General features: G+C 42.4%; 1 protein-coding gene across 14 annotated transcripts in view; it reads left to right on the top strand.

Moving 5' to 3' along the window:
- The window catches only part of FMN1 (formin 1), a gene marked incomplete at its 5' end in the record, with an annotated part of 414033 nt that overhangs the window by 290114 nt on the left and 96929 nt on the right, over window positions 1–26990 (top strand). For all 14 annotated transcript variants that reach the window (XM_082734303.1, XM_082734305.1, XM_082734302.1 and 11 more), the window contains one exon: window positions 2180–2300. In XM_082734303.1, the coding sequence (XP_082590429.1) occupies window positions 2180–2300 (121 nt within the window). The remainder of the gene's footprint in view (window positions 1–2179; window positions 2301–26990) is intronic.

Genomic DNA, 26990 nt, shown 5'->3' with positions numbered 1-26990 from the left:
CAAATCAACTTCACTGAGGAAAACCTCGCAGTAAGAATCCTTTCAAACCAGGGATGGCCCAGTTGGGGAAATATCAGAAGTCAACGTTTATGTGGTGCTCTCCCGGTTTTCACCGTGCAAAAATTCATTCCACTCAGCCAGAGTATAGAATTATGTGATTTATTAAGCTCTCCCCTCCCCGTAGGAGCATAAGTGATGATTTTTGTGGTTAGTGGTGATGAGCAATTAGCTGAAGAAAGGTGATTCCTGCTCCAAGCCTCCTTCCACGCGAGCTGGATTTGGGTCTAAGTCTGTGAAGTTTACAGAAATCCATCCAAAGCCATGTCTTTTGAACTCTAATTGGGCAGCTGTCTCAAGAGCTGTAACCAGGCTCATTTGCTCAGCAGCACTTTCTCATTTTCTAGCTTAGAAAAGATAAGAAAAGGAAAGGAAAGAAAAGAAAAAAGAAAAGAGACGGGAAAAAAGGAAAAGAAAAGAAAATCAAAGCCAGGGCATGAATCTGATAAAGTTTTGGAAAACAGTAGGAGGTAATATAGATGAGTTCTTGCAGTGTAGGTTGCCATGGAATTCTGTGGCAAGCATGTTAGCTGATGATCCGTCTTGGCCCTCAGACTATAGTACAGCTTCCATTGTTTTGAAGGAAGTAAAATAATCGTAGGGAGCTAGGGGGCAAGTACACTGATGGTGTAAAAGGTTTTACTGAAATGAGGGGAATCACCTTTCCTTAGCATTTCCAGTGAAGCTAAAGATCTTCAAGGAAGGGGGACGGGTTGTGAGCATTCCTGAAACCACAAGAAAGTAGGACATTGAGGTAGATGGCTCTTGTTCAAGGTACACACTTTCCAGAATGGCCTCATGTGGGCTCTATGCAAGGGTGCTGAAGAGAGTTTGATATGCCAGACGTCGTGTGCCGTCCCAAGAACAGGACACATTTCCTGCCTTCATGGTGTTTATAGTCTAGCAGAGGAAACACATAAGTTAACGTGGCAATTTTGAAACGAGCGTTGGTGAGTGCTGTCATAACGGTACGCACCAGGGGCTCTCGGAAACACCCACGTGCTGGGGGGTTAGGGGCGATCTTTGAGATCTGTCCCAAGACCTGATCTTCAAATGCTATGAACAAAGGAGGCAGGAAGAGTTCGTATAGAAGAGTTAGAAAGGGTTGGTTTCATAGACAAAAGTCCAGATGCAAGAGGTTGTGGCCTGTTCTGTTCCTTTATGAACGCTTAGGGGAGGGAAGTGGAGATAGGGGAAGATGGACGAAGTCTGGGGTTGTAGATAGAGGCCAGATCACAAAGTGCCTTATAAAGTAGTTTCAGAGTTTGGAATAAGTCCTAATGGCAGGAAAGATGGAATGTGATGGAAAGCTGGCAAAGTAGCCTGTGTGGAGAGAGGAAGAACTGAAGACTGCCTGAGATTCACAAGAGGCAGAGCTTATGGTAAACAACTAGGGAAGAAAGCAGGCTGGACTGGAAAAGGTCTTTGAGACCCAGCTTATCTTTCAGTGTGCCTGAAGCTTGTGTCCCTCAAGTGATTTCCCAGCTTAGATCCTCTAGTAGGCATGATCGGGGAGCTTGCCCAAAACTATGGCCAACCATGCCCTCAGCAAGTGTCTATTTAGAGAAGCCAAACAGCATTTGGAAAATCTTTACAAACATGGGAAGAATGTGCTAGCACAAACCCTCCTCGGGAGCTCTCAGCTGCAGGGGCAGGTAGGTTACAGCAGAAGCGAGGGTGATTCTTCCGTTGCAATGCTGTCTTGTCCAGAACCTTTCGAGTCACACCCATTGGCACACCCCAAAGATGAGTTGGCTAATTGCTACCATGTGAGACTCAACAGGGACTTGAAATTTAAGTACTTTCATGTGTTCCCCCTGTGACTTTTTCCATGAGAGGAGGGTGTCCAAGATCGGGACATACCTGACAGTTTTCTCTTTGATTCATGAGGCAAAATAAAATGAAAGCCCTGCCAGAGCCAGAGCCAACCTCAGTGGCAGGAAGACCAAAGTGCCACTGTAGAAGACACAAAAGCATTTCAGAATAGCCAGTCCAAATTTAGGAATAGAAGAGGAGTGCTTCTCTGATTCACATTTGCACATCCAATGAAAGATGCTTTGGAATTTCAATTGAAAGTGACAATAGGGAAATATAATGTACTTTTGTTAACCATGTCTTTTAGGAAGCAGGAACCGAAAAGAGTATTTTCCCTCTGCCTGAACCACAAGATTTCTTTCTGGCTTCCCAAGTCAAGTTTGAAGACCTCATAAAAGATTTGAGAAAACTGAAGAGACAACTAGAAGGTAACAGGAACTGTTCTGTTATTATGATAATAGCTAAGTTTTGCTTTTTGTTTTTTTTTTTTTTAAATGATTGAAGAGGATTATTTATGTCTGGTTCATGGAATGGAATTGGCGCAGAGCTCAGTTATGGTACACCGCAGCCCTCGTGAAACTTTCCATGTCTTCTGCTCTATGTGGAGACACTGTATTTGCATATCCTCTTCTTTTATTAGTGTTAATCTGTGCTTTTTATAGCTCCATCTTTTACGTCTACATTTTCCAACATATAACAGATGTCATCTTAATAATCATAGCAGCAGGCCTTCGTTGACTGCTTACTGTTGTATCATATAGTGACGCCAACCACCCCAATAAGCAGGAACTATACCAACTCCATTTTGCCAATGAGAAAAATGAGGTTTAGAGAAGTTAGGTTCTCACAGCCAATGAGAGCCCTGTTTACTGGGCTTCACGGTGAAGGCCTATCTGGATGAGAACTCATGCCCTTTCTAAGCTAGTCGACTGTGCTGCCTTATACTTATCCCCCACATGCACACACATACTCACACACGCGCACACACACACCCACGTACTTGGTTTATGTACAGGAATCTAAAGAAGATGGCAGGACCCACCATAAGCATTCAATTTTAGTTGAATTTCCATTTTTAATTATTCACAACAAAAATGCTGACAGCTCTTTTGGCTTTTTTTAAAAGGTAAAACTATGTCTCTCTTGAGCAGGAATTTTCCTTTGGCATTGCTCGCGTCTTGTGTTTTCACTGTGGAGACATCTCCTTATCCAAGTATATAAATACTTGCATTGGACCTTGTGTAACTCCAACTGCCGAGCTCCATGGAGGATTTAGGGAGCGTGTTAATGTGGAAATGGAGCACAGAGTGCCAAAAGGAGAGCTTGAGGAAATGAAGAGCTTGAACCAGGAATCTTTTTACACTAAGACATAAAATAAACATTTTTAAAATGTTTATTGTGAGAGAGTGCTCAGAAACCCAAGTCTTAGAAGCAGAACAGCCTAGAAAGGGAAGCAAAGTGGGACAGATCTCCTGGTGGCAGGGAGAGCCATTTAGTTTTACTCTGGGCATAAAACTTGCTTAAATAAGGAGAGCAGTTACAAGTGAATATTTCTACCTTGTAAATTATTTTTAAAGGAACATGTGGATTTTTTTTTTTCCTCTCCTGCTGATGTGGTGAAGAGCATGCATTCAACCATGCGGACACTGCATTTAGAATGTGATATATGAACCTGTCTGTGGTTATTCTTTTCCCTCTCCTAACACACCGACGGTTTTAACCTTGTCTAAGACCAAGGGCTTGATTCTTATTGTAATAAAACCGTGTGAGCCATCCTGGGGCAGTTTTTCCTGTCGCTCTCCAATGGCAGAATTAGCGCCCCGGCTGGTCTTCTGTCTGGCTGCAAGGTTCGCCCTGACCAAGAAGAGCCCGGCTTGTTTACAACGTGGCTGTGGCTGTCGCTGAGTACAAATCCCCTCTGGCCTCCTGGACCTGTGCCCTCCTGCGGCGTTTTCTGAGCAGAAACCTGATGCACGTGTGATCTTTCCTCTTCTCCCGCCGTCCTTCCAGGGGCTGCCTCTCTCAGGCATCCCGACTGGGCCACCTCCCTTTGACGTCTGGAAGTGTTTGATGATTCCTAACCAAGATAAGAATGAATTGGGAGGCCAGTGGAGAGGCAGGTGTTCCCACCAAGGTTCCTCCCTTTGGTGCACCTTGTCTTCTGCAAGGGGATCTCAGGTGCCACTCCACATCTCTCAGTGCTCCACTGACCCTTGTCCCGTTGTCAGGAATTGCAAGAACTTCTGAAGTTGGAAGATCTTTCTTAAAATGAGGGAAAATCAAATGTTGCCTCAGTTGTTTTTCGTTTTTGGCTTGGACTACACCAAAAGATGTGAGGCATCACCAGGCAAGAGGGAGAAGTAGGACTCCACCCCCCACCACCACCACATTGGATGTTTAAACAAAAATACCCTGCTAATCTTTAGAGATGCCAGTGTTTTTAACACATGAAAGGTACCTAGTAAATATTTAAAGAAAATACAGACCGTTGGTTCTCTAATGAATTTCTTTTTCTTCTAAATGCCATCTGGCAAGATGGCCAGAGTTGTGGCGGTCCGTTTCATCTCACTTCCCATTCAGGTTCCACGTCCTTTTCCATAAGGCCTTGGTGTGAGCCTAGATTGAATGTTTAATTGAAGAGGACATAATTTTCACACATACAGCAAAGATTTGATGAGGCTTTGAGGTTTATTGTAGCCATTAAAATGTCGTGGCTGCTGGCAAAACCCCAGAAAATGTCTAAAGCTAAACCAGATGTGATTAGCAAATTTCAAGACGTCTCAGGCCCCCTTTCTCCAGGCAGGCACAGCCCTTGAGAAGAAAACTGGTCTGAACCACACCTTAGCAACAGAGTGTGAATTAAATCAGAGTTTGTTGGCTGTATAAATGTCACTGATACACATGGACGTGGCCAGAGAGCATCTTTCATAGAAACAAGAACTTTGCAGGGCACTTTTACGTAGGCAAACAGAGCAGGTCATTGATAATAATAGTATCAGCTATAGTTCATCCAATGCAACTATTATCTATCAGATGTTTTACATCATCATCTCTTTTAATCTTTGCAATGACCCTCTGAAGCAGATATCAATCTCTAACAAGAGGAGGAAACTGAAGTTCTAGTGCTCACATAATTTGCAAAGTTCCAGGTGGTGACCTAGCCACATTTTGATGCTAAGTAGGACTCTAAGGTATGCACGTGGGATGCATCCTGCCTGTGACCCAGAGCTCTCCATACCTCTGTACCTCCAAAACAGAAAGTTAGGTGTTCAAGGCATAAAGGCAAGGCATAAATCCTCAGGAAGTTACCAGGGACAGAAAGAGAGTTCCTAAGTGCACACATATGCACACGTGCGTGCTCACACACACACACACACACATACACCCTTAGAGCCACATGTGTAGACCCTCAGATCAAAGGGAGATAAGAGAAGAATTTACTTCAGGCTGGGAGAGACGGGTCATAAACGTGAAGAGTCACATAGACACACGAAAGTGAGCAAAGTTGTTGTGTCGGGTTAAGATGGTATCAGATGGTGGGTTTTGGTATCAGATGATGTACTCTTTACCGGTTTGGTGGAAGCGAGGTCTTGTCAGGTAATAAAACCATAAAGAGGGCTAAATGGAACAATTACAATGCCTGTGTTAGAGGAGGTAATGAGTGCATGGTCGGTTAGTAAAGAAAACTTGAGCAAAGCTGATTAGGGGTATGTACTTTTTCCTGGAAAATGCACACCTTGTCGAATTCAGCCCCAGGTCACTGGGGAGGCTGCTGGATGAGTTTGTGGAGAATCTGATTCCCACTTGTGCTCTCTTCTCTGTCTTGTGGAGACAGAACCATATTCGTGGTGCTTGGGAACATATTCCATATCTTGTTTACTGTTCTATATCCCTTAGTGAGATAATAATTTTCACTCCCCTGGTACTGTGATAAATAATAATTAGGAAAAATACCAAATGACAGGAAGAGTTTTTCTGTTTCTTATTCATTGACCTTGTTTGCTGGCCAGAACCCTCAAGGTATTTTTACCAACCCATATGTGGTTGGCAGAATAATGGCTCCCAAAAATGTCCAGACCCTAATCCCTGAAATCTATTACCTTACACGGCAAAAGGGAACTTTGCCAATATAGAGATGGGGAGATTATCTTGGACTATCCAAGCAGGTCTAATCTAATCACATGGATCTTTAAAATGAATCTTTAAAAACTGAGAATTTTCCTTGTCCGTGGCCAGCGGGAGATAGTACAGCAGAACAATCAGGGAGCGTGCGATGTTGTTGGCTTTGCAGAAGGAGGAAGCGGGCAGTGGACCAGGGAGTGTGGGGAACCTCTAAAACTGGAAAAGGCAAGGAGCAGATTTTCCCCTGGAGCCCCCAGCAGGGAACACAGCCCTGTCAACACACCTTGATCTCAGCCCAGCCGACCCATATTAGACTTCTAACCCACAGAACTACAAGGTAATACCTTCGTGGTATTCGAAGCCACTTAAGTTTGCGATGATTTGTTAGAGTGGCAGTAAGAACGAATGTACTGTGCATTGTATCCTTCCTGATGGTGTCAGTTACACCAGGGACACACACACACACACACACACCATTGCTGAGGTCATAAGATGTACAATTTCTCAAGTAGGGGCGCATCCCAGTACGGCATGAGATGTGAATTGGTGCTTTCTGCTATCGCCAAATAAACGTAGAGCTGCTCTTGACCAGAGTGATGTCCCACAGATGCACAGGGACCCTGAGCTTATTTAAAGGCTCTGGAAAGTTCTGAGGTGAAAACAAACAGAGGAACTAAACCCAAAATGGGTCAACCCTGTTCAAAGCATGTCTCCACTTAAAACCTAAAACACTGGTTTTCCTTTAGTATTCTTTCACTGACTACTTAGTAATGTGTTGCAGAACATGCAGTCTGCGAGATACATTTAAGAAGGGGTGTTAGAATTAATATCATATTTTTAATATGAAGAAAGCCATTGTTGGTTCAGTGATCGCTATAGGCTAACAAGAGGAGGAGTTGCGGTGCACAGTTTCGACCTATGCCCTTTGGTATTGCTCTTCGTTATCCTGGCTACCCTGCCCCCCCGAATCTGTTCTCCATGGAAACAATTCAAATGGGCCAGGCACCTGATGCCACTAGGCATCCAATGTCTTGATGCCTGGAAGCCAAAACGAATAACCTTAGTGTCATCCACAATTACCCTGGCATCCCCAACCCCAAATCCATATGGAATTGATACGATCCTCTGGTAGTGTTTTATTATAAAAACTTCATTGTGGCTATGGAAGTAGGAAAGCCAAATTAATTTTTGGTTGCTGGAAAATGAGGCGGGAACTCTTCAGATAGCTGTTGGGAAGTCAGCATGTTCCGAAGAGCTGAAGAAAGAAAACGAAATCGCTCTTATTAGCTAACAGTAGTTACTCAGTAGCCGCTGTTATTAAAAGTAAGCTATTCCATCAACTAGCTATATACTTACTCTTGCTTTGAAAATGATGCTTTATTAGCCCTGACATCCCATAAATAAATTGGGAACATGTAATTGGTAGTTAGCCCTCGGTGTAAGATATTCAAACTTGTTTGAGAATGTTGGCTGAGATGCAAGTGTGTGTGTACGTGTGTGTATTTTAAGACAGCTCTCATGATGTCCTTTTCTCTAAATATTTAAGAATATGTATTTGAACATGTCCTTTCTTTTGAACCACTTGGAAATATTTGTCAATACAGCAGTTTAGGAAAGGCAAGAGTCTCTGTTGACATTTTGATATCTGTTATCACTCTATAAATGTTTATCCTACAAATATTTATCCTACAATGTTAGCTTTTTTTTAAGCTTTCTCTAAATGAGATGCTTTGTGAAATGCATAGCCCGGGCATTCAGTAACAGTTAAAAATCTTCATTCTGAGTTTGAATCATAGTAGTATCCCCTAACTAACTTTACATTAAAGTACATCTATCACATCTTTAAGCATTTTTAATCCCGATGTCCTTACTCTGATGGAGTGGACAAATTAGCTCATAGCCATCTCGATGAACCTCTGTTTTGTACAACGCTAGGAACTGAAAATTCTACCTCAAAATATGAAGTACAGGAGAAAATGAATTCATACAGACATGAAAGTCACAGTTCAAGAAAGAGTGGGGCTTTTTGTTGTAGGCATTTGTTGCTGTTTGTAGATTGTTCTACCTAGAGTCAGTATGTCTTCCAGACATAGAAAGTAGATCAGATTCTTTCATTTAGCTCCAATCCTCTGAAAGGCCCACCCCAAAATTAATACGCATGTATATAAGAGTCATACTGTCGGGATGCCTGGATGGCTCAGTGGGTTAAAGCCTCTGCCTTTGGCTCAGGTCATGATCCCAGGGTCCTGGGATCGAGCCCCGCATCGGGCTCTCTGCTCAGCGAGAAGCCTGCTTCCCTCTCTCTCTGCCTGCTTCTCTGCCTACTTGTGATCTCTGTCTGTCAAATATAAATAAAATCTTTAAAAAAAAAAAAAAAGAGAGTCATACTGTCAATACCGGTATAATCATACAAAAGAGGACTTGGAGAGGGAACCACACACCTCTACACATAAAAGCAGGCAATGAGAATGTTTTTACCTGGTAGTTTCTCATGGCCCTGGGCAGAGCCTGAGGTAGAGGCAATCATTTAGCAGTTTGGATAAATACATGACATTTTTACAATTAAAACGAGATTTTAAAATGTAAGTTATTGTCAACTTTTAGTTATAGGTAGGTAGATTAGTAAGGTTAAGGATTAGCCATAGCTTTTTCTTTTAAAGTGAATATATTCTCTCTAATCATCAGTGAATCAGCTGTATTATTTACATGCTGGAAAACCTTTCCTGTTTGAAACTACATGGTAAGCAATAGACTACCTATTGTTTCTCCTGCGAGGTGGAAAACAGTCCTCTTCTAGCTCACTTATTATAATGAGCATATTAGCTCTTGGGGCAAATATGTTGATGAGCTAGTATTTGTGCGGTGCTGGAAGGTGAGGTGTGTGAGGCTGGTTTTGAGACTCGGAGCCCTGATGGCTTCAGGAAGAGAAGCTGCCTGCAGGTGAGCTGGCGTCCCCAGTGAGAGGTAGCAGAAGGGCTAATCAGCAGAACCGCCCTTTCTCTTGTCCTTGACCAAGGCTTTTTATTTTTCACATTTGGATGTGGGACAGTGTGGAGTGTCCTTTCCTCCTCTTAATACTGTAGTTAATCAAGATTTGGCTGTGAAAATTAAGGAGAAATGCTAATAACTGGTGTTTGCATTATTGGAGACATTGGAAGGATCCTGTCCCGAAGCCACTGTCCAGTCCAGTTCTTCAGTGCAAGTTTCAGTCACCACCATCCTCTCTGACTTCCATCTTTCTCCCAAGCATGTTGGCTTCTCCTCCGTCAGGAATCTACATTATCTGTCCACTGCTTGAATGAAAGTAGAGCCTTTGGCACACTAAGTCAGTTAGTCTTATTGAGCCCAAAACAGAATTTTAGAAAAGTAATTGCCTATGGAGCTTATCCCAGGAATCAAAGAAGATGACTTAAAGAAGCTCTGTGAGGATTATTCCTTTGAATTTACAATAGACACAGTGTGGCTGTGTCTATTATAGGGGACTATCATGGCTACAGTTCTGCCCCTAGTGCAGGTGATATGGGGGTATCCTGAGAGTTGCCAGATTGATTAAATAAAATGTGGGAGGCCCAGTTACATCCAAATTTCAGATTTAAAAGTTTTGTTTTTTGTTTTTGTCTTTTTGGTTTTGGGTTTCTTTTATTTATTTATTTATTTATTTATTTATTTATTTTTTTGTTTTTTTTGCAGGAGTCTGTCTCAAATATTGCACAGGATACACTTAGATTAAAAAAAAATTCCTTGTTTATACCAAATTTAACTTGGTGCCCTTTTATATGTCTATGGAAAGTTTAAAAGCAATTAAAAGTTAGTTCCCTTTTTATTACTGTTACGTACCTGCAATACTAAACAATCTCAGGGATAAAATTTTCCCTCCAAAGGTGGACAGTGGACGCAGGCACGGTATGTTCCAAGGTACAGGGCATATCCATTTCCACCATCACTAGTGGCTACAGTTGCTGATTTAATGAGCACTTGTGAATACCTGAAAATTTGCTCGCATCATTTCTGTTTCTTAAAACTACTTCCAAGTAAGTACTACTTGCATGTTAACCATAAGGAAGTCGAAGCCACTTTCCTGCTAATGATCAGAAGCGGGTTTATCTGATTACAAAGCTCATATTCTTTGCACTAGACCATGCTTTATCCTTTGACTGTTTGTAGACTCACCTCTCAGGCATGAACGATATGATCTAGAACAAGAAATCTTAAAGAGTAAGCCCCACTTATTTTTCTAGTTCATCTTCTAAAGGTATTACATGTACTAATTGGATTGGCTGTAGGCTTTTTTGGTCTCTACGCACAACTACTCCACTAAGCTACAGGTTGCAACCTCTGTCCTCTTACCACATCCCTATGAGTTTCCTTTAGTCTCTCCAACACACTCTCTCTGTGTCAGTCTTTCTCTGAAAATTGCCTAGACCACGTTCTATTCCTTTATGACTCAGAAGGTAAGCACCGTGGTCTGATGTAGGTAGTCATATAAATAGCAATGGCCACCCAAGACACCCTGCATGGGTTTGATGCCTTGGTTATCTCTTCATTTGCAGAAATTACATGTAATGTGGTTCTGGTATAGATGAGAAATTAATGGAACTTCCCAGGACCTGTCAAGTCACACAGCAGAGCAGACTGTTGCTTCTGTGTCTGGACTAGCCCTGACAGTGCAGAATAAATGATTTGTATGAAGTAGCTCTCCCTTTGCAAGAGTATAAGTGTTCTTTAAGACAGAAGGAGAAAAAATAAGACAAAAACTAGATCTTGCCATGAGAATGAATGTTCTTTTTTGTTTTTGCTTTTTTTTGTGTGTGTTTTTTTTGTTTTGTTTGGGCTTGTTTTAATTTTTTTTTTTTTTTAAGAGAGGGAAGGGAGAGAGGGACAGTGGAGAGAGGCAGAGAGAGAATCTTAAGCAGGCTCCATGCCCAGTGCAGAACTTGACATGGCCTGAGGTCATGACCTGAGCCAAAATCAAGAATCAGACACCCAACTGACTGAGCCACCCAGGCACCCATGATTGTTTTCTTTAATTACTCATTGAGTGTGGTCCATAAGCAGGATGGCTGGGGTGAGGGGAGGAAGAAGACTTCCAAAGACTTTTGGAGGACATCTGAGAAAGATGGTCCTTTGAACGCTTGTTTGGATTGAACCCTCAGTTAGGATTTCAGTTCCTCCTGAAAACTATTTTAAAGATAGTAAAGAGAATTCTTTGAAAGCATAAAGTCAAGAGCACAGAATGAAAGAGGAAAATAGAACTGCAAAATTTCAGAAGCTTAAGAAATATATGGACAAGTAGTAAATGAATCCACCAAACAACAGGGTGGAATTCTAATCCAGGCATGGAGGAAGGTGAGAAGCGATGTGATTTTTACCACACGATTCATACATACCACAAATTCATATGTAAATTCATATATATACACACATAAACATTCATACATAGTCAGGTGTTGATAAACCAACGAAATCATTCAAGAAAATTTCTCAAAATGATAGACACAGTTTTCTAATTTTAAAAGGACCAAAGAGGGGTACCTGGGTTACTCAAGTCAGTTAACTGACTGCCTTTGGCTCAGGTTCTGATCTTGGGGCCCTGGGATTGATCCACATATTGGGCTCCCTGCTTAATAGGGAGTCTCCTTCTCTCTGCCCCTCCCCCCCCTCCCCGTTCATGCCACTCTCTCTCCAATAAATAAAATCTTTTAAAAAATAAGTAAAAGGCCCAAAGAGATTCTAGCACAGTGGAATAAAATAGATCCATACCATTGTTAGAGCATTTCAGAATACTCAGAAAAGAAATGTTTATATGCCTCTAGAAGGAGATGGGGTAGAGGGACCAGATGTGGGAAGAAATTAACCAGAATCAGGAAGCAGAATGGCTTCCAAGTGTCCAATAGCCTCACTAGAAGCTAGAAATGGATTAGAATTCTAAAGGAAAAGTATTCCCAGTCCAGAATTTTATATTCACCAAATTGTCAATCAAATATGAAGGCAAATGAAAAGTGTTCTTAAACATGTAAGTTATCAAAAAACTTATCTCCCATGCAACCATCTTCAGGATGCTACTAGAGAATGTGCTTTTTCATGAAATGAGAAGACAAAGGTGACGGGAAATTACAGATCCAGTGGAGAAGGGAGGTGAAGAGATACTCCAGCGCAGACAGCCTAGGATGATAGCCAGGCCCAGAGAGCAAACAGTCCAGACTGGATTAGCTCAAAAGAATCATGGAGAAGATCCCTGAGGGATATGCAGTTCATGTGTCTGATGTATCCTGAATGTTCTGACAAGAGTTCCATGACTAGCGACAAGTTTGGAGTTCATTTAGTGACAAGCACATAGAAAACAGGAAATTAGGAAAAAAAATATATTACAAGGGTGAGAGTGAGGGAGTTTGAGGAGAATGTTTAGGAAAGGCACATTAGAATTTATGAATCAGCTGGGACTGGGAGCTGGTTCTTGTAAAATCATCCTGGTGTTCATGCAGAAGGCTAGTGTGGTCAAACCATGGTGTGCTCTACTGGGAGGGGGCTCGTGTGTGGTGGGTGGGAAGAAAGGGAAGGGAACTACATCATCTATACTGCAGAAGGAAGAAAAAAGTGAAAAGTGCCGGTAGGAGCTTGTTAGAGACGTGCAGTTAAGCACTGAGATAATCAGGACCAATTGGCACAAGTGGCTGTCTCCGGGGGGGAAGAACTGGGTGAAATTTGTGGATGGAAGTAGGGAACTGCTTTTCCTGGAGCACATAGAATACACCGGTTCCTTGAATCAGCACAGGTGTAACTTTATTAAATATGCCACAGCACCACATCAAAGCATTTGTAAGTTCTCGGGGGCAGACGCTGGCTTGTGGAAAGTAGTCCTAGCTTGGGATTCAGGAGACGCGGTTCGAAGGTTTAGTTCTGTGTCTTACAAACCATGGGAGAAACCATTACAACTCTGACGGGTCTCGTAAGCTCTGTGAGCCTCAGCCGAAACACTGCAGCTGATCATCCTGGCTTGCCCTACTCTGGGATCCTGGAAGGGTCAGAGGAGCAGATGTCGGAGAAAGTCCTTCGGGAAGTGTGGGAGGTTTTCTTTAAACTCATTCAGAAGCCATGCAATTCTCAGTTTGCTCAACGCATCTTGGTGTGCCCAAGAAGGGGGGGGACGCATCAGCCATTAGGACTGTGTGGCTCATTTATCACCTTTAAGGAAGCTCCAGAAGACATGACTTGAATGATTATTGACCATGCCTAATTTATTAGCTCTTTCCTCCTTCGCGGCCCATTTGTCCGAGGCAGATTTGCTAAACCTGGACTCTGAAAGGGGGCTGGATGCATTCGCCCGAGTCCTGACCATGTTGCCATGGTGTTAAAAATATTTAGTTTTGCAAGCAAAGTTTTAGAAATAATAAAAGAAAAACTTTGATATGATTTATTTTTGTAAAGCGATTTCAACAAAACAGACGCAAGGGACTGGGGTAAGTACTTCAGGAAGGCAGTGTGTGTAAAATGTTGATCAGTGTGGTGACTTCTGATGCAAAGCATTCAATTAAGTGGAGCGTGGTGGGTAAAGGTCACCCATTTCCCAAACGGAATGCCTTCAAAGACAAGTCGGACAGAAAGGGGAGAGGAGACGGAAACTGAAACCTGATTCATTTGTTTAATTAATGGAAAAGAAGTTTCTGTTTTCCTTTGAAGCTGCGGTTGTGACATCTCTAGGTGGGAAGGATGACTTATGTCCCGCCAGGGTCCTCCTCTCAGCTCTCCCTCTGCTTCTACCCTTTATTTATAAATCAACACAGTTAATAGAATTTATTTTGTTTCTCTTTTCTCTGACAAGAAACATAAAACACTGAAGTAAAAGCTACTGTCATGGAACAGTCTCGAGTCACAAGCCCTGCATTCAGATCCTTGCTCCACAAGCCCTGTGATCCTTGGCTTGTCACGTCATCCCTCCACATCTCTGCGTCCTCATGTAGAAAGGCAGGTATCACTGTCTGTCTTACTGATCGTTTGAGAGGAGGGGCCAGGGCTATATGAAGGAGATCCCTTCACAGAAATATCAGCAAAATGCGGGGCGCCTGGGGAGCTCAGTCAGTTAAGCATCTGCCTGAAGCTTAGGTCATGATCTCTGGGTCCTGGGATCGAGCCCCCAGTGGAGCTGGTTGGGCTCCTGGCTCGGCGGGGAATCTGCTTGTCCCTCTTCCTCGGCCCCCTTCCCGCCCCTCCCGTCCCCCTCCATCTCCTCCCTCTGCCCTCCTCCAGCCCCTCCACCCCCGTGTCCTCTCTCTCTCTCCTACAAATAAATAAATACAATCTTTAACAAAACAAAACAATCAGCACAATGTATAATATTTTCCCCTGATTCCCTTTATGCCCTCATTTCTGCTATCTAGTCCAAGAGCAAATCCTGTTGATTCTTTCTCCAAGACAGGCCTTGCATCCATTCAGTGCTCTCCCTATCCGTGGCAAATTTCCAGTCCAGACCAGCCCCTTCTCTCACAGGGGCCCCTGCTTCCACACTTGCCCTCCCTTCACTCCGGTCTCTGCTCATCAGGCAAGTCAGGACGCTTTGTTTTGTATTCATACCTCCACCCTCAAAACCCATCCCGTGCCTTCCACGTTTCTCCGTGGTGTGACCACTTCTACCTTTGCTATCTCATCTCATGCCACCCCCACCCAGTCCTGGCCACAAAACCTCAGCCTCACAAGCCTGTGTGTTCCAACCCAATACACTTGTTTCTGCTTTGGGACCTTTGCAACGACTAGTCCCTCAGCCCAGAATGTCCTTATTTTAGATATTCCCATGCCTTAGGCCTTCCCTGTTCACCCAGACTATAGTGAATGTGGGGCTCGATCCCAGGACCCTGAGATCATGACCTGAGCCGAAGGCAGAGGTTTTAACCCACTGAGCCATCCAGGCGCCCCCCCCAACGTGGGTAGAGATCTAATGACCTTTTTAGTGTTTATACCTACTATGCCCATCAGTACCTGCCGCAGAGTTGAGTGGATGAATGAGGGAGAACTCACGGCTGTGAGAGGTAGTGGGTCCCTTCCCCTCTTCTGATTGGAAGATTGTGTTACAGTTAGTAACTAAGGGTAGGGTAAGTGCCATTAGGGAGGGGGTATGTGCTAAATAATTTTTTTTAAGATTTTATTTATTTATTTGACAGAAAAAGAGAGTATAAGCAGAGGGAGCAGCAGGGAGAGGAAAGGAAAGGGAGAAGGAGGCTCCTACTCAGCAGAGACCCTGACACGGGGGTCAATCCCAGGATCATTACCTGAGCCAAAGGCAGATGCTTGAACGACTGAGCCACCCAGTGCTCCTGTGCTAGATGATTTTGACAATGAATTTCAACTCTAATTTCTTTTTTTTTTTTTTTAAGATTTTATTTATTTCTTTGACAGACAGAGATCAGAAGTAGGCAGAGAGAGAGAGATGAGGAAGCAGGCTCTCCGCGGAGCGGACAGCCCGATGTGGGGCTCGATCCCAGGACCCTGGGATCATGAACTGAGCCGAAGGCAGAGGCTTTAACCCACTGAGCCGCCCAGGCAATTATTATGCTATTTCAGTGCCTTCTACAGTTCTCCTTATTCAGTATGAGTTACTGGTTTCTCCCCTAAACTTTGTTACTTGAACAGCTAAGAATCCCTGGAATTCTGGCCATTGACAGGATATAGAATATAAAGTCAACTGTAAAATTATTTCAGGTTTAGCTCTCGGGTATTGTCTTTCTAAATGGCTCTCAAGGATCTGCTCTTGAATTAACCCATGCCTCAAAAATCCTGACATTGATACCACCCAGAAGTAATCATTATAGAATAGAACTCTTACCCAATATGGTTGGTTCATGAGAAAAGTTGGCCCAATTCAAGAATCCTAGAAAATGATACTTGGATCCTTTAATCTTCAATTTAAAACCAGTTAAATATAGCATCATTCCTATACCTTTTTAAGAATGAACTCTTTATTTTTAATTTGGAACCAACTTAGGTTCAGAAAAGTTGCAAGAATAGTATAGAACGCTCATTGAGCCCTTATCCAGTCTCCCGAGCATTGATTATTATGTTAACCACTTTTTGTTGTGATATATTCATCAAAACTAAGAAGCTGGCCCTGATACGTTTCAATTAACTAAATTCTAATATCTCTTTGGATTTCACCAGTTTTTTCCACTAGTGTCCACTTTCTGTTCCAGGTCCCAAACCCAAGTACCGCATGACACTGAGTTGCCATGTCTCCCTCATCTCCACTGTTCTCTCCGCAGCCACAGTTAACAACAGTACTTCAGCAGCTTCTACTTACATTTGTAGAAATAATGCTTTTTCACACTCATATTGTGACAGCGTACCCTCAAGCAATTAGATTACATAATTACAGGGGCGCCTGGCAGGCTCAGTCGCGAGAGCAATGCAACTCTTGATCTGGTGGTTGGGAGTTCAAACCCCACATGGGGTATAGAGATTACTGAAAAATGGAATCTTTAAAAAAATTTTTTTTTCAACTGTGTAATTCAATAAAAAGAACAACTTGCATAAATAGGTTTGGAAAAAACACAATTGCTCTTGATCAAGTTTCTACTACATGGTTGGGAGAATTGCTCAGTAAAGCCAGAGTGTGACCTTTCACCTACAAGCTTTCAGCATGCTCTGGGAATCGAGCAGGAGGAATAGCAAATAGCATTGATTTGGCAAGTCCATTAATAAAGTGCCTTTCACATTCCCATCTGAAGAGAAAAAAAATATATTGGTGTCGTTATAATGGTAATACCCCACCTATGTTCGTAGCTTCACCCTTTGAAGCCACTGGGGCAGGCCAACATAGCGGAGAAGATGGGTATCCAAGATAGGAAGCAGAATGGCCAGCATGGAGCCTGGGTCTTTTGATGACCAAGCCAGAGCTGATGCTACACTAACCATAACCTTGTGTCAGGTCAAAACATTGCTTCACAGAAAGAGATTTGTGGGTGGTTTTGTGAATATCAAAATATTTTTCTGCCCAAGTAAATTGTGTATCTTGGACCCTGTGGAAGATTCACAGTCCACAAATGGATTCTCTTCATGTCAGACAGCAAAATGAGTGAGGTTGGAGGGAGACCTCTTCAACCCCAGCAAAGGGGACTGGAGTTTTTGCCAAGGTCCTTATCTCTTCCAGATTTCTTCCCAGATTTCTTGGCCTTGACGCAGGTCTAAGAATGGAGAGAGGTCATGGACTGTGACTCTACTCTTTAGGTATCCATGGGGAGATCAGTGACCTGAGAGTCCGCAGCCCATCTCTGAGTTTCCTCTGTGCCACTTAATAACATAAACCTCCCATGGCCTTCTGTTTCTCCATTTCAACTAAAGGGGTCCCCACTGGTGGCACTGGGTGATTTTCAGCTTTTATTGCCTTTCTCCTTAACATTCATGGGTACTTCACGTTGTCTCTGAAAATTCCCTGTAGGTTGTTGGGGTCAGAGGCTGGATAGCATAAGGCCAGCGGGTCTGACAGCCCTGGGTTCAGATTCTGACGCAGCCACAGTATCTGTGAAATTTTCCTCATCCTTAGCTAACAAAAGGGATAGTAGCAGGACTGAGCTCATAGAATTCTTGACTGAGCTCTTGAATGAAATGAGACACATAAAGCAGACAAGGGTCCAAGACACCTTTGGCCATTAAGGGCCATTTGTTATCAATCATACACGTCGAGAACTTGACCTAATTTTCAAAGAATTATTGGGTACAGAGATAAAAAGCACTATGTCGGGGCGCCTGGGTGGCTCAGTGGGTTAAGCCGCTGCCTTCGGCTCAGGTCATGATCTCAGAGTCCTGCATCGGGCTCTTTGCTCAGCAGGGAGCCTGCTTCCCCCTCTCTCTCTGACTGCCTCTCTGCCTACTTGTGATTTCTGTCAAATAAATAAATAAAAAATCTTAAAAAAAAAAAAAAAGCACTATGTCCAGCTCTGCGTAAGACAACCAGGTGCCATTAACCAGTGAATTCCTTGGTGCCAAAACTTACAGAAGGAGGAAAGCCCAGGGAAAATCTATAATGGCTGATGTGCTAAAACTGCTAATTTGACCTGGTTTGGTTTTTTTTTTTTTTTACAACATTTTTCTTGACTATTTTGATTAACTTTAAAAACACTGTTAAAATTCCAGGTATTTGGGGGGGGAAAAAAAAAACCAACAACAAAAAAACCCCCAAACCCTCCAAAATATGAGGAGGGCCTTGTTTGACCTTTTCAATCAGTTCATTTGTTTAGCAAATATTTATTCAAAGCTCTGAGTTAGCTGCTAATTTTAAATAAACTTACTGAAATATCAAGTCATTTATAAACACGTTTTAAGAACAAGTGTTACCCTCATTTTCTGGAGGAGAAATGTATTCCTACTTAGCCTTCTGATTTCTCCTCTCTCAAGCACAGCCATCTGTCCCTCGGAACAGTGATTAGAACTTGTTGTCTGACAGGGATGGAGAAGGTGAGCAGAACTTGCCCTCCACCTGTCCTGTAGACTCACAAAAACATTTGTAAAACCCTTCCTGATTGTGATATCATAAAGAGAACCAACGAATCTTTGCCACCTCCTATTCAAGGCCTGAGACCTCCAAGCTACAAATACCTCATTTGTTTTCTCTTTCCAGGACTCCTCTTCTTCCTAACAACCTCCCCCCGAAATTGAGTGATTTAAGCTGGGGCTTATTGTTAAACTGGCATATACCTTTAATATATTCTTTTTCCTCCTTGGAGCTATTATAAAGTAAATTGTGAATCACAGTCAATGGCATGTTGGAGTCAGTGACATGGAGTAAAACTAAAAAGGCAGCTAATCTACTAGGAATAATTAAACAATTGAACACAGTCCTGTCACAAGCACCTGACTCATCTGGAGGACCCGGACAAATTCCTGGGGCTCCCCAGGCCAGCAGGAGGGGGGCTTCACGTAGGCCTCCCTTGCCTTTCCATGACATCAGGGCTGAAGGCGTAGGCTCACTGACGTGGGGGCTGAAGACTTCAGGGAGTTTTAGTAGGGATTTAGGAATCTGTTATGCCTAGGCTTTCCCAGGGGATACTGCTTTTTCCCTCAAGCTTTCTGCTGTCTCCTTTCCACACCCCACCCCATTTCAGCCCTGCCCAGAATTTCTCCTTTTCCTCTAAGAGTCCCCATCCTTCCTGATGCACTCCAATGTACCCACATAACCAAGAACCAGCCTCCCTTCGCAGACCTCACCAGCTCACCTTCTCTAACCCGCCAGACCCTGGGCTGCAGACTACCGGGGCTGCGGGACCCGTCACTTTCCCTGTGCCATAACTCAACAGAGAGGTAGGATCAATGACAGGTTTACAGGAGAGCAGGACTTTCAACAGCTGAGGTCAGTGTCTGGTGGCTTCCCGTTAATACCACGGACAGCATCCTGCCAGCCAGTCGCTCGGCCACTCTGTTACCCGCTCTGAACTATTTCTGATTCTCAACTTTATTTTCAAACAATCCGAAGAAATCCCAACTCCCGGCAAACGGACAGTGCAGCCCTCTTTATGTGAAGCCTTGTTTATAGGCCACAGTTCTCCCGACAGATTTACAAGTGTCTGTGGAGTTTTAAAAGATGATTGCTTAACAGGCATTAAGTGAGACACATAGGACTGTGTAAATATTTTAGCTGGAAAAGGGGATTTTTTTTTAAACGTCTGAGCCAAATATTGCATTAAATCTGAAAACAGTGGCAAACTGATTAGGGGTTGTTGCCAGCTTCGTGTTTTGCCAGTGATTCCCGTAGCCAAGAATAGATACCGGAATCCAACCGCCAGTTTAGGCTGTGTGTTTTAAAATAACTTTCCATCCTTTACTTTCTTCTCCTTAGGCCTTTCCATCGCTTTTTCTTTTCTTGTTTTTTTTTTTTGTTTGTTTGTTTGTTTGTTTGTTTTGCTTTTTTTTTTTAAATTTCTTCACGGCTTATCTAGATGTAAATACTTCACAGAGCAGAAAATTATGGTTCATGTGACTAACCCATAGAGGCCAAGAAGGCAACGTGCGCCCGCGGATCAGAGACATTGCCGAAGCTTACAGCTGTCCTGGTAGAGCCATGTGGAAACAGGTTGCTTTCGGCTAATGGGGCTCATGTATCTTAGTCACTGGTCTCTTTGTAGCCTGAGATTGCCCTGCTGGGAGGAAATAGTCCTAAAATGAGCATTGTTCCCTCTTCCCCTTACAGATTTCCTTGAATCTGAAAGAGGCAGGCCTGTTGCCTTCAAGACTTATATGTATGAGAGAATCTGTCACTTAATTTTAGTAAAAAATACCATGTGATAAGCATTTGGCTCCAGAGGGGTTTGGTTTTGTTTTGTTTTGTTGTTTTTTGTTTTTAATTTAAGCATTTCTACAGGGAAACCAGTTTGAGCAATGAGCAGGATGTATTGCTTGACCACAAATATAATTTCTGTGAGAATGAAGCACACTACCGATGGAGCTGATTCCACCAGCGATGTCTTAATTTTCACAAAAGACACTCCTTACTCAATACTCCGTCGGTTGTCTGAAAATGGAGGTTCTCTCTTTCCTCCACAAATGGCTTGGATTTTAGTCGTGTGTCCAGACCATTTGATATTGTTGCTTCACAGGTCTGAGCCTCTTAAAATAATGTGTTTGTAATTATTTAAATGTATATCTCAGAAGTCTGAGTGTTTAATGTAAAAAGGCCTGAAGACTCTCCCCCACCACCATTCGGATAATTCCACTGGTGTTGGCAATAGTGTAATTTACATTCAAATTAAATGGCACACAGAGGGCTTGTCCAAAAGGCTGCTTTCGTGCGCAGGTCCCAAACCTCACCTCATGTTGTGGTTAATCCCAGAATATTTTATATCAGGGTTTGTGTGTCACCAATTATTGTCACCTTTGAGTAAACTCCCTCAAAGCATGGATGGTCATCTCCGTGTTTCCCATTGTCGAGTGTAATTGCTTCATATGCAGGGACCACAGCCTCTGTATTACAATGACGGGCACAATTGTGGCTTACCTCTGCAAAGTGGGATTTTTTATTTTCAAAAATTCAAATTTTTTATTTTCAAAAATTTCCCTCCTTCATCTTTCCCATTTTGGTATCATCTGTGTTGTACCAAAAGCAGTTTGGTGCCATTATGTGTCAAGAACCCTAACAACACTTTTCCTGTTTTAGCCGTATTTCCACTTCTCAAATATACCCTAAAGAAGCAGTCTTAAACGGAGTAAGATTTTATGGGCACAGATGTGACTTAAAGCCCGAGTGACTATAAGAATAAGGCAGAAGGGACTTTACTGTTCCACTGTGAGGGCACTAATAGATCAATTAGGATACATCCCTAATTTAGGGTACATCCTAGATTAGGATGTACTCTAGGGTACATCCACTCAATGAAATTTGATACGGCTGTTAAACACAATGCTTGTGAATTCTGTGAAATAATATGAGAAAGTATGTGTGATACCTTTAATAGGAAGAATAATGGTACATAAATTTCTGTATCAAATAAAAGTGTATAAAAATAATATATAAAACCAGTCCTTGTAAAATTACGAACAAGAGTGTGTGATACAGAGGCCAAGACACTTAAAAAAAGGTACCCAAGTATTAAATGGTGACTGTTCTCGGTCATGGTGTCCGGAAGGATTCTTTTCCTACTTTTTTGGGGGGTGGGGTCAATATTTTTCACATTTCTTTGTGTGTGTGTGTTAGCTTCCTAAAACATTTTAGAAGGGACTCGCTGCTCTCCTCCGCAAGATGGGTCCCCTTTTCCTTCAGATCCTTGGGAACTTTGTGTTTGTGGCTGCTGCCTATGGCTTCCCAACAATACGGTCTAACTAAGATCAGAACCTTGCTGAATGGGCCTTTTTCTTCCATATAACACAACTTTCCCCATCTATTGCTTAAAATCCCTAGCTTTTTCAATCGAGTCTGAGAAATAAATTTATACTAAGGTGTTAATGAATTCTTCCTTGATAGTGTTTCCTTTTTTTAACTAATATATGATTCATGTCTGAAAAGATCCCCTGGAGGTAGCATCTTCAGTTCAAGGCAAAACTTCTGGTGGTGATGATTTACATGCAAACCATGGGAAGGGATATTTTTAAATAAAAGGATGGATTGCTTAACACCCTATAAATCAAGTCATGCCCAATCCATCTATATTTAGGCCTAGTTATGGGTAGGTGATTAATGAATATTTTTCATACTCATGTCTCACAGACCAAGGCTGCGTCTATAACCACATAATCATCGCAGTGCAAATTCTGACTCAGCTGTGATGTTGGACAGGAGGGACTTTTGATTAGTGCTTTAGACAATTTCGTGCAAAGACTGTGGTCGGTGGCCCAGCTTTGCAAAGGCTTTCCAAAAGTCCTAAAGCACGTTGGCATGTCCTCACTTGGCCCTGTCACTTCTGCTTAAATTTTTTTCATGGAGAAGACTCATGATCATGGGACATTAAGGTGAATTTGATCTTGGGCAGCCTCCCTCTGTGAAGTGAATCAGCATCATGGGATTCCCCTGGGCTCGAGCTTCCTGGTAGGTTTATTTTTATACAACATTCCTCTGGGGAAAGGGGTACCCACTCTTAATCAGAGTAGCTCTAGTAGCATCCTCTGGGATGCTTTCTTCATTGCTATTCTTTCTCTAGCTTCACTTCTTAAACAAGTGACTGTGGAATCTGTCTCTATGTATCTCACCCCTCCTCAATTTGGCTTCCTCTTTCTATGCTTCTAATGCTAAAACTGCTTTTGAGAAGACCAGAGACCTCCCTGTTTCTAGAATCAGTGGTCACTTCTCTGTCTTCTCCTTGACTTTTCAACAGCACTGCACAAAGCTGACAGCCCTTTTTTTCTTGCAATGCTGGGATCCTCTCAGATCATGTGACTCCACATCCCTACTTTTCTGTCCAGCTGCTCACGTCTCCTCCACTGCCTGTGTGCCCCAGGGTTTGTCCTGCAACCCCTTCTCTGGCTACATTCTTCTATCCCAACCATGCAGCCTAAACTGCAGGCTTTTATATATAATGTGAGTACCTAATTGACATCGCAGACTTAACATGTCCTAAATAACACTCTTGATTTCCCTCAGATTTACTCATGGCTCTCGCCCTTACTCTGGTCAAGTCTCTAGCCAAATATCCTCACAGTGAGACTTTTCCTGACCACTGTATTTAAAATGACAAGAATCCTACTTCTCTGGCACTTTGTGACTTTCTTTCCCCCAATCCGGGTGATTCTAGTTCCTTGAATCCAGTTCCTTTGAATCAAAATCTAGCCACAGGACACTGAAGATCTGAGAAGAACAGCCCTGTGTCCCTGAGGTCCAATCAATACTATCTATTACCACTTAACTTTATCTCAGGAGGCCTGTGCATTCCTATCATGCTTTACTTTTACTCATCATATTTCCTCTTTCTGAAACTACTTCCCTCTTCCTTCATTCTCCTTGGCTGACTGGCTAACTCCTCCTGACCTTTTCAGCTGAACTCATAACTTAACTATTTTGGAGAACTTTCCCTGGCCACCACCTCCCAACCCCGATCTGAGTTGGAAACCCCTACCCAGAGTCCTGTGACACTGGACTATACTACAATTTATAGGTTTCCTTGTCTGTCTCTGTTTCTAGATTCTTATGAAGATTTTTGGAGGAGAGATGACCAATAGTTCTGGTTAAATAGTTTTGCCCCTCAAGATTTCACGTAGTGCCCAGTACAGATACTCAATATTTTGAAGGCACGAATATTTGTGTAATCCGTGTGTATGCGTAGTAGGGCTGGAAACCATCCTGTCTCCTGTGATCTAAGAACAATTTACTCCAAAATCCCATCTCTGTGGAAAAACAAGCCTATCTGTAAGATTTGACAGAAAGAGGACTGGAGGGGTGCATGGGGGAACCTCTACCTCCTTGTAAGGGGTCTTTGTTCTGTGTGTGGTCTAAACTCAGTGTAAAATTCAGCCCTTTCTTCAGCATTCACAGCCCATGCTCACAGCAAGCACTGTGAGTTCAGGAGTCTTTACTGAAACTATGTCACCATAGTGAAACTATGCAACTATGAGACCAGGTGTCACCAATTCCTTTATTCCTCTCTTGCTATCCTTCTCTGTTTCCATCTCGCCTTCTGAAAGAGACCCAAACTCTTCTTTCTCTCTTATTAAAGATAGCATCCCACTTCCCTGAAGCCAGATTCTTAGATAACACCCACCCAAGTCCTCAGCTGGGGATGGTGAGGTGCTTGGCCCGAAGAATGAGTCAAAGATATTTGTTTCCAGTAATAACTATTTCCTGTCTAAGAATTCTGAAGTTAGCTTTTGAAATTGGGGGGGGGGGGGGGAAACCTGGTATCTCATATCTGAATGAATGAATGTGAATGAAAATGGCATGATATCTAGTCTACTTGTGTTTTCTCCAGCCCCTACATCTATCTACCTCAGTTAGATATATTCACATAAAGATAGAGATTTTTCATGTATCTATATTTATATACATGTCTGTGTATGTGTGTGTGATAGTAAAGCCAAATGCTATCAGGGCACTAAGATCTGTACTACATGTGTATTGTGTAAGACCTCCCTCTACTCATTTGGTAATGTATTCATTATTTAGCAAATGGTCACTGAGTTCTTCTATGGGCTAGACATTGTAGTAGATGCTGGGGATACAACAGTATACAAAGTACCCTCCTTCTGCCTAACAAGAGAGATGGCCAATCATGAAAGTTACAAAGGAGAAGTATACAGTGCTATAAGACTGTAACAGAGAGGACCTCCTTAGTATGGAGTAGACTGTTGAAAAGAAATAGTGATGAGGTAACCTTTGAGCCAAGATCAAAGCAATGACTAACCACTACCTAGGCCTGGTTACTAGCAGTAGAGCAGAATGTCACTGGCAAAGGAAAACACTGATGGTGGGAGGGAACTGGTCATATTTGGAAGAACTGGGAGAGGACCATGTGGCTGGACCACAGAGTGTGGCCAGAACAGTAGAGGGAGGCAGGCCATTCAGTGCCTCGGAAGGGCCAATCTGTAGGAGTAATGGAAGCCACTGGCAGGTTTAAGCAGGGGATTGGTATGATCAGATATATGCTTTATAAAGATCACTGACTTCACTGCGAATCAAAGGAGGCAAGGGTAGATGTGGGAAGACCAGGTAAGAAGATACTAAGGCAGCCTGGTGGGGAGCGACAGATTCAAAAGCTCTTTTGGAGGTGAAACCATGGTCTAGACTTGTCACCTTGGGAGTCACAGTCCTAGTGATGGTTACTGCAGTGTTTAGTTGCATGAGATTTTCTCGAAGTAGAGAACATAGCCTAACAAGAAAAGAAATGGTAAAGAACCTTCACATGTAATGGTTGAGTACAGAAGGATGAGGCTGCAAAAGAGAGAGGGTGGTCAGAGGTGGGAGGAAGCCAAGGGTGAGGGCACAGAGCTAGGGGACAAAGTATTTCGGGAAGACCAAGGGTTCAGCGGAGTGGAATCCTGCTGGGCAGTGAGCCAAGATGAGATTTGAAAGGGAGGAAAAAAGGCAGAATGGGTAAGATGGGTTCCTTGGTGACATGAGAGCATTTTCTCAGTTCCATCATAGGGGTAAGGTGAATTTTAATGGGTCTGGAAGTACACAGTGAGAAATAGAAAAAGTGAGCCTAAGCAGTTCTTAACAGATGGTTTGACTGTGAAAGGGATTAGGGTATTTATAACATAATGATTTATTTACTAAACACATAATATCAGGAATGTCAACGTAATTCAAAGAGTCTGTGGGGTGGTTGGTATGGTTCCCTTGTTACTGGAAATGAAAAGAGGAAAGCCATGTACAATGTGCTATCTAGCTGGGCTTAGCAGTGTTTGAATATTTCAAACAGGTGAAGAATATTGCAGATAGCATTTTACTGCTCAATACACAAAGGGCTTTTCATGTACTTTTCATTTAGTCCTCGTGAAATTTTACATATCAAGAAACTAAGAGTCAGGTATTTAATAACTTTCCCAGTCAGTAAAGGGTATGGAAAACGAAGGAAAAAATGTATCTTTATTTTTTTTTTAAGATTTTATTTATTTGACAGAGATCACAAGTAGACAGACAGAGGCAAGCAGAGAGAGAGAGGGGAAAGCAGACTCCCCACTGAGCAGAGAGCCTGATGGGGGGCTCGATCCCAGGACCCGGGGATCATGACCTGAGCTGAAGGCAAAGGCTTTAACCCACTGAGCCACCCAGGCACCCCTGCCTTTTTTAAAAAGATTTTGAACAAATGTATCTTTAGATTAAGAGTACTTCAAGGAAGATGATGTTCTGAAGTATTGTTTGTTGATAATGTATGTAGATACCGTAGATATATTCATAAACGTTAAGCATAATACCATTAAGAAAATACCAATGCTCTCATTTGGAATCTTTTTAAAAGTTAACAAATTCTTTAAGTGTCTTGCTAGTATTTATCTGAAGTCTAATTATTTATTAATGGGTCTTTTGTTTTGATAACATTTATTGATACCTTTTGAGGTTGAATGTGTTTGATTTCTCCAGTACAGAGGTATTTTAAACTCATTTCCCACTTCAGATTCATGGTTAATAAAGATGACTGTTGAAGACACAGTCACATCTGTGAGTTGAAAAAACACTTGACCCTGCACAAAAAGCACAAGAATGTCATTCTTCACTTAATTGCTCATTATAGTTCCAGTTAAAGACTCCAGAGTTTCTAATTAGCTTTTTTTAAAAAAAAAAAAAAAAAAAAAAGGCTTTATTGAGATACAATCACATTCCACATAATTCAGCCATTTAAAATGTACAATTGAATGATTTTTGATGTGTTCATGGAGTCATGCTACCATCACCGCAGACAATTTTAGAACATTTTCATTACCCCAAAAAGAAACATCATCACCCCCTCAATCTCTCCATCCTTCCTTCCCTGAGCCCTAGGCAACCATGATCTATTTTCAGTCTCTCTTGATTTGCTTATTCTGGTCATTTCATATACATGGAACTCTATACAGTTTTTGTGATGAGCTTCCTTCACTCAGCATAATGTTCTAATCGG

This window comes from Mustela nivalis, assembly GCF_964662115.1.
Source record: "Mustela nivalis genome assembly, chromosome: 6".
Taxonomy (NCBI): Eukaryota; Metazoa; Chordata; class Mammalia; order Carnivora; family Mustelidae; genus Mustela; species Mustela nivalis.
This window is presented reverse-complemented; position numbering and strand designations above follow the sequence as displayed.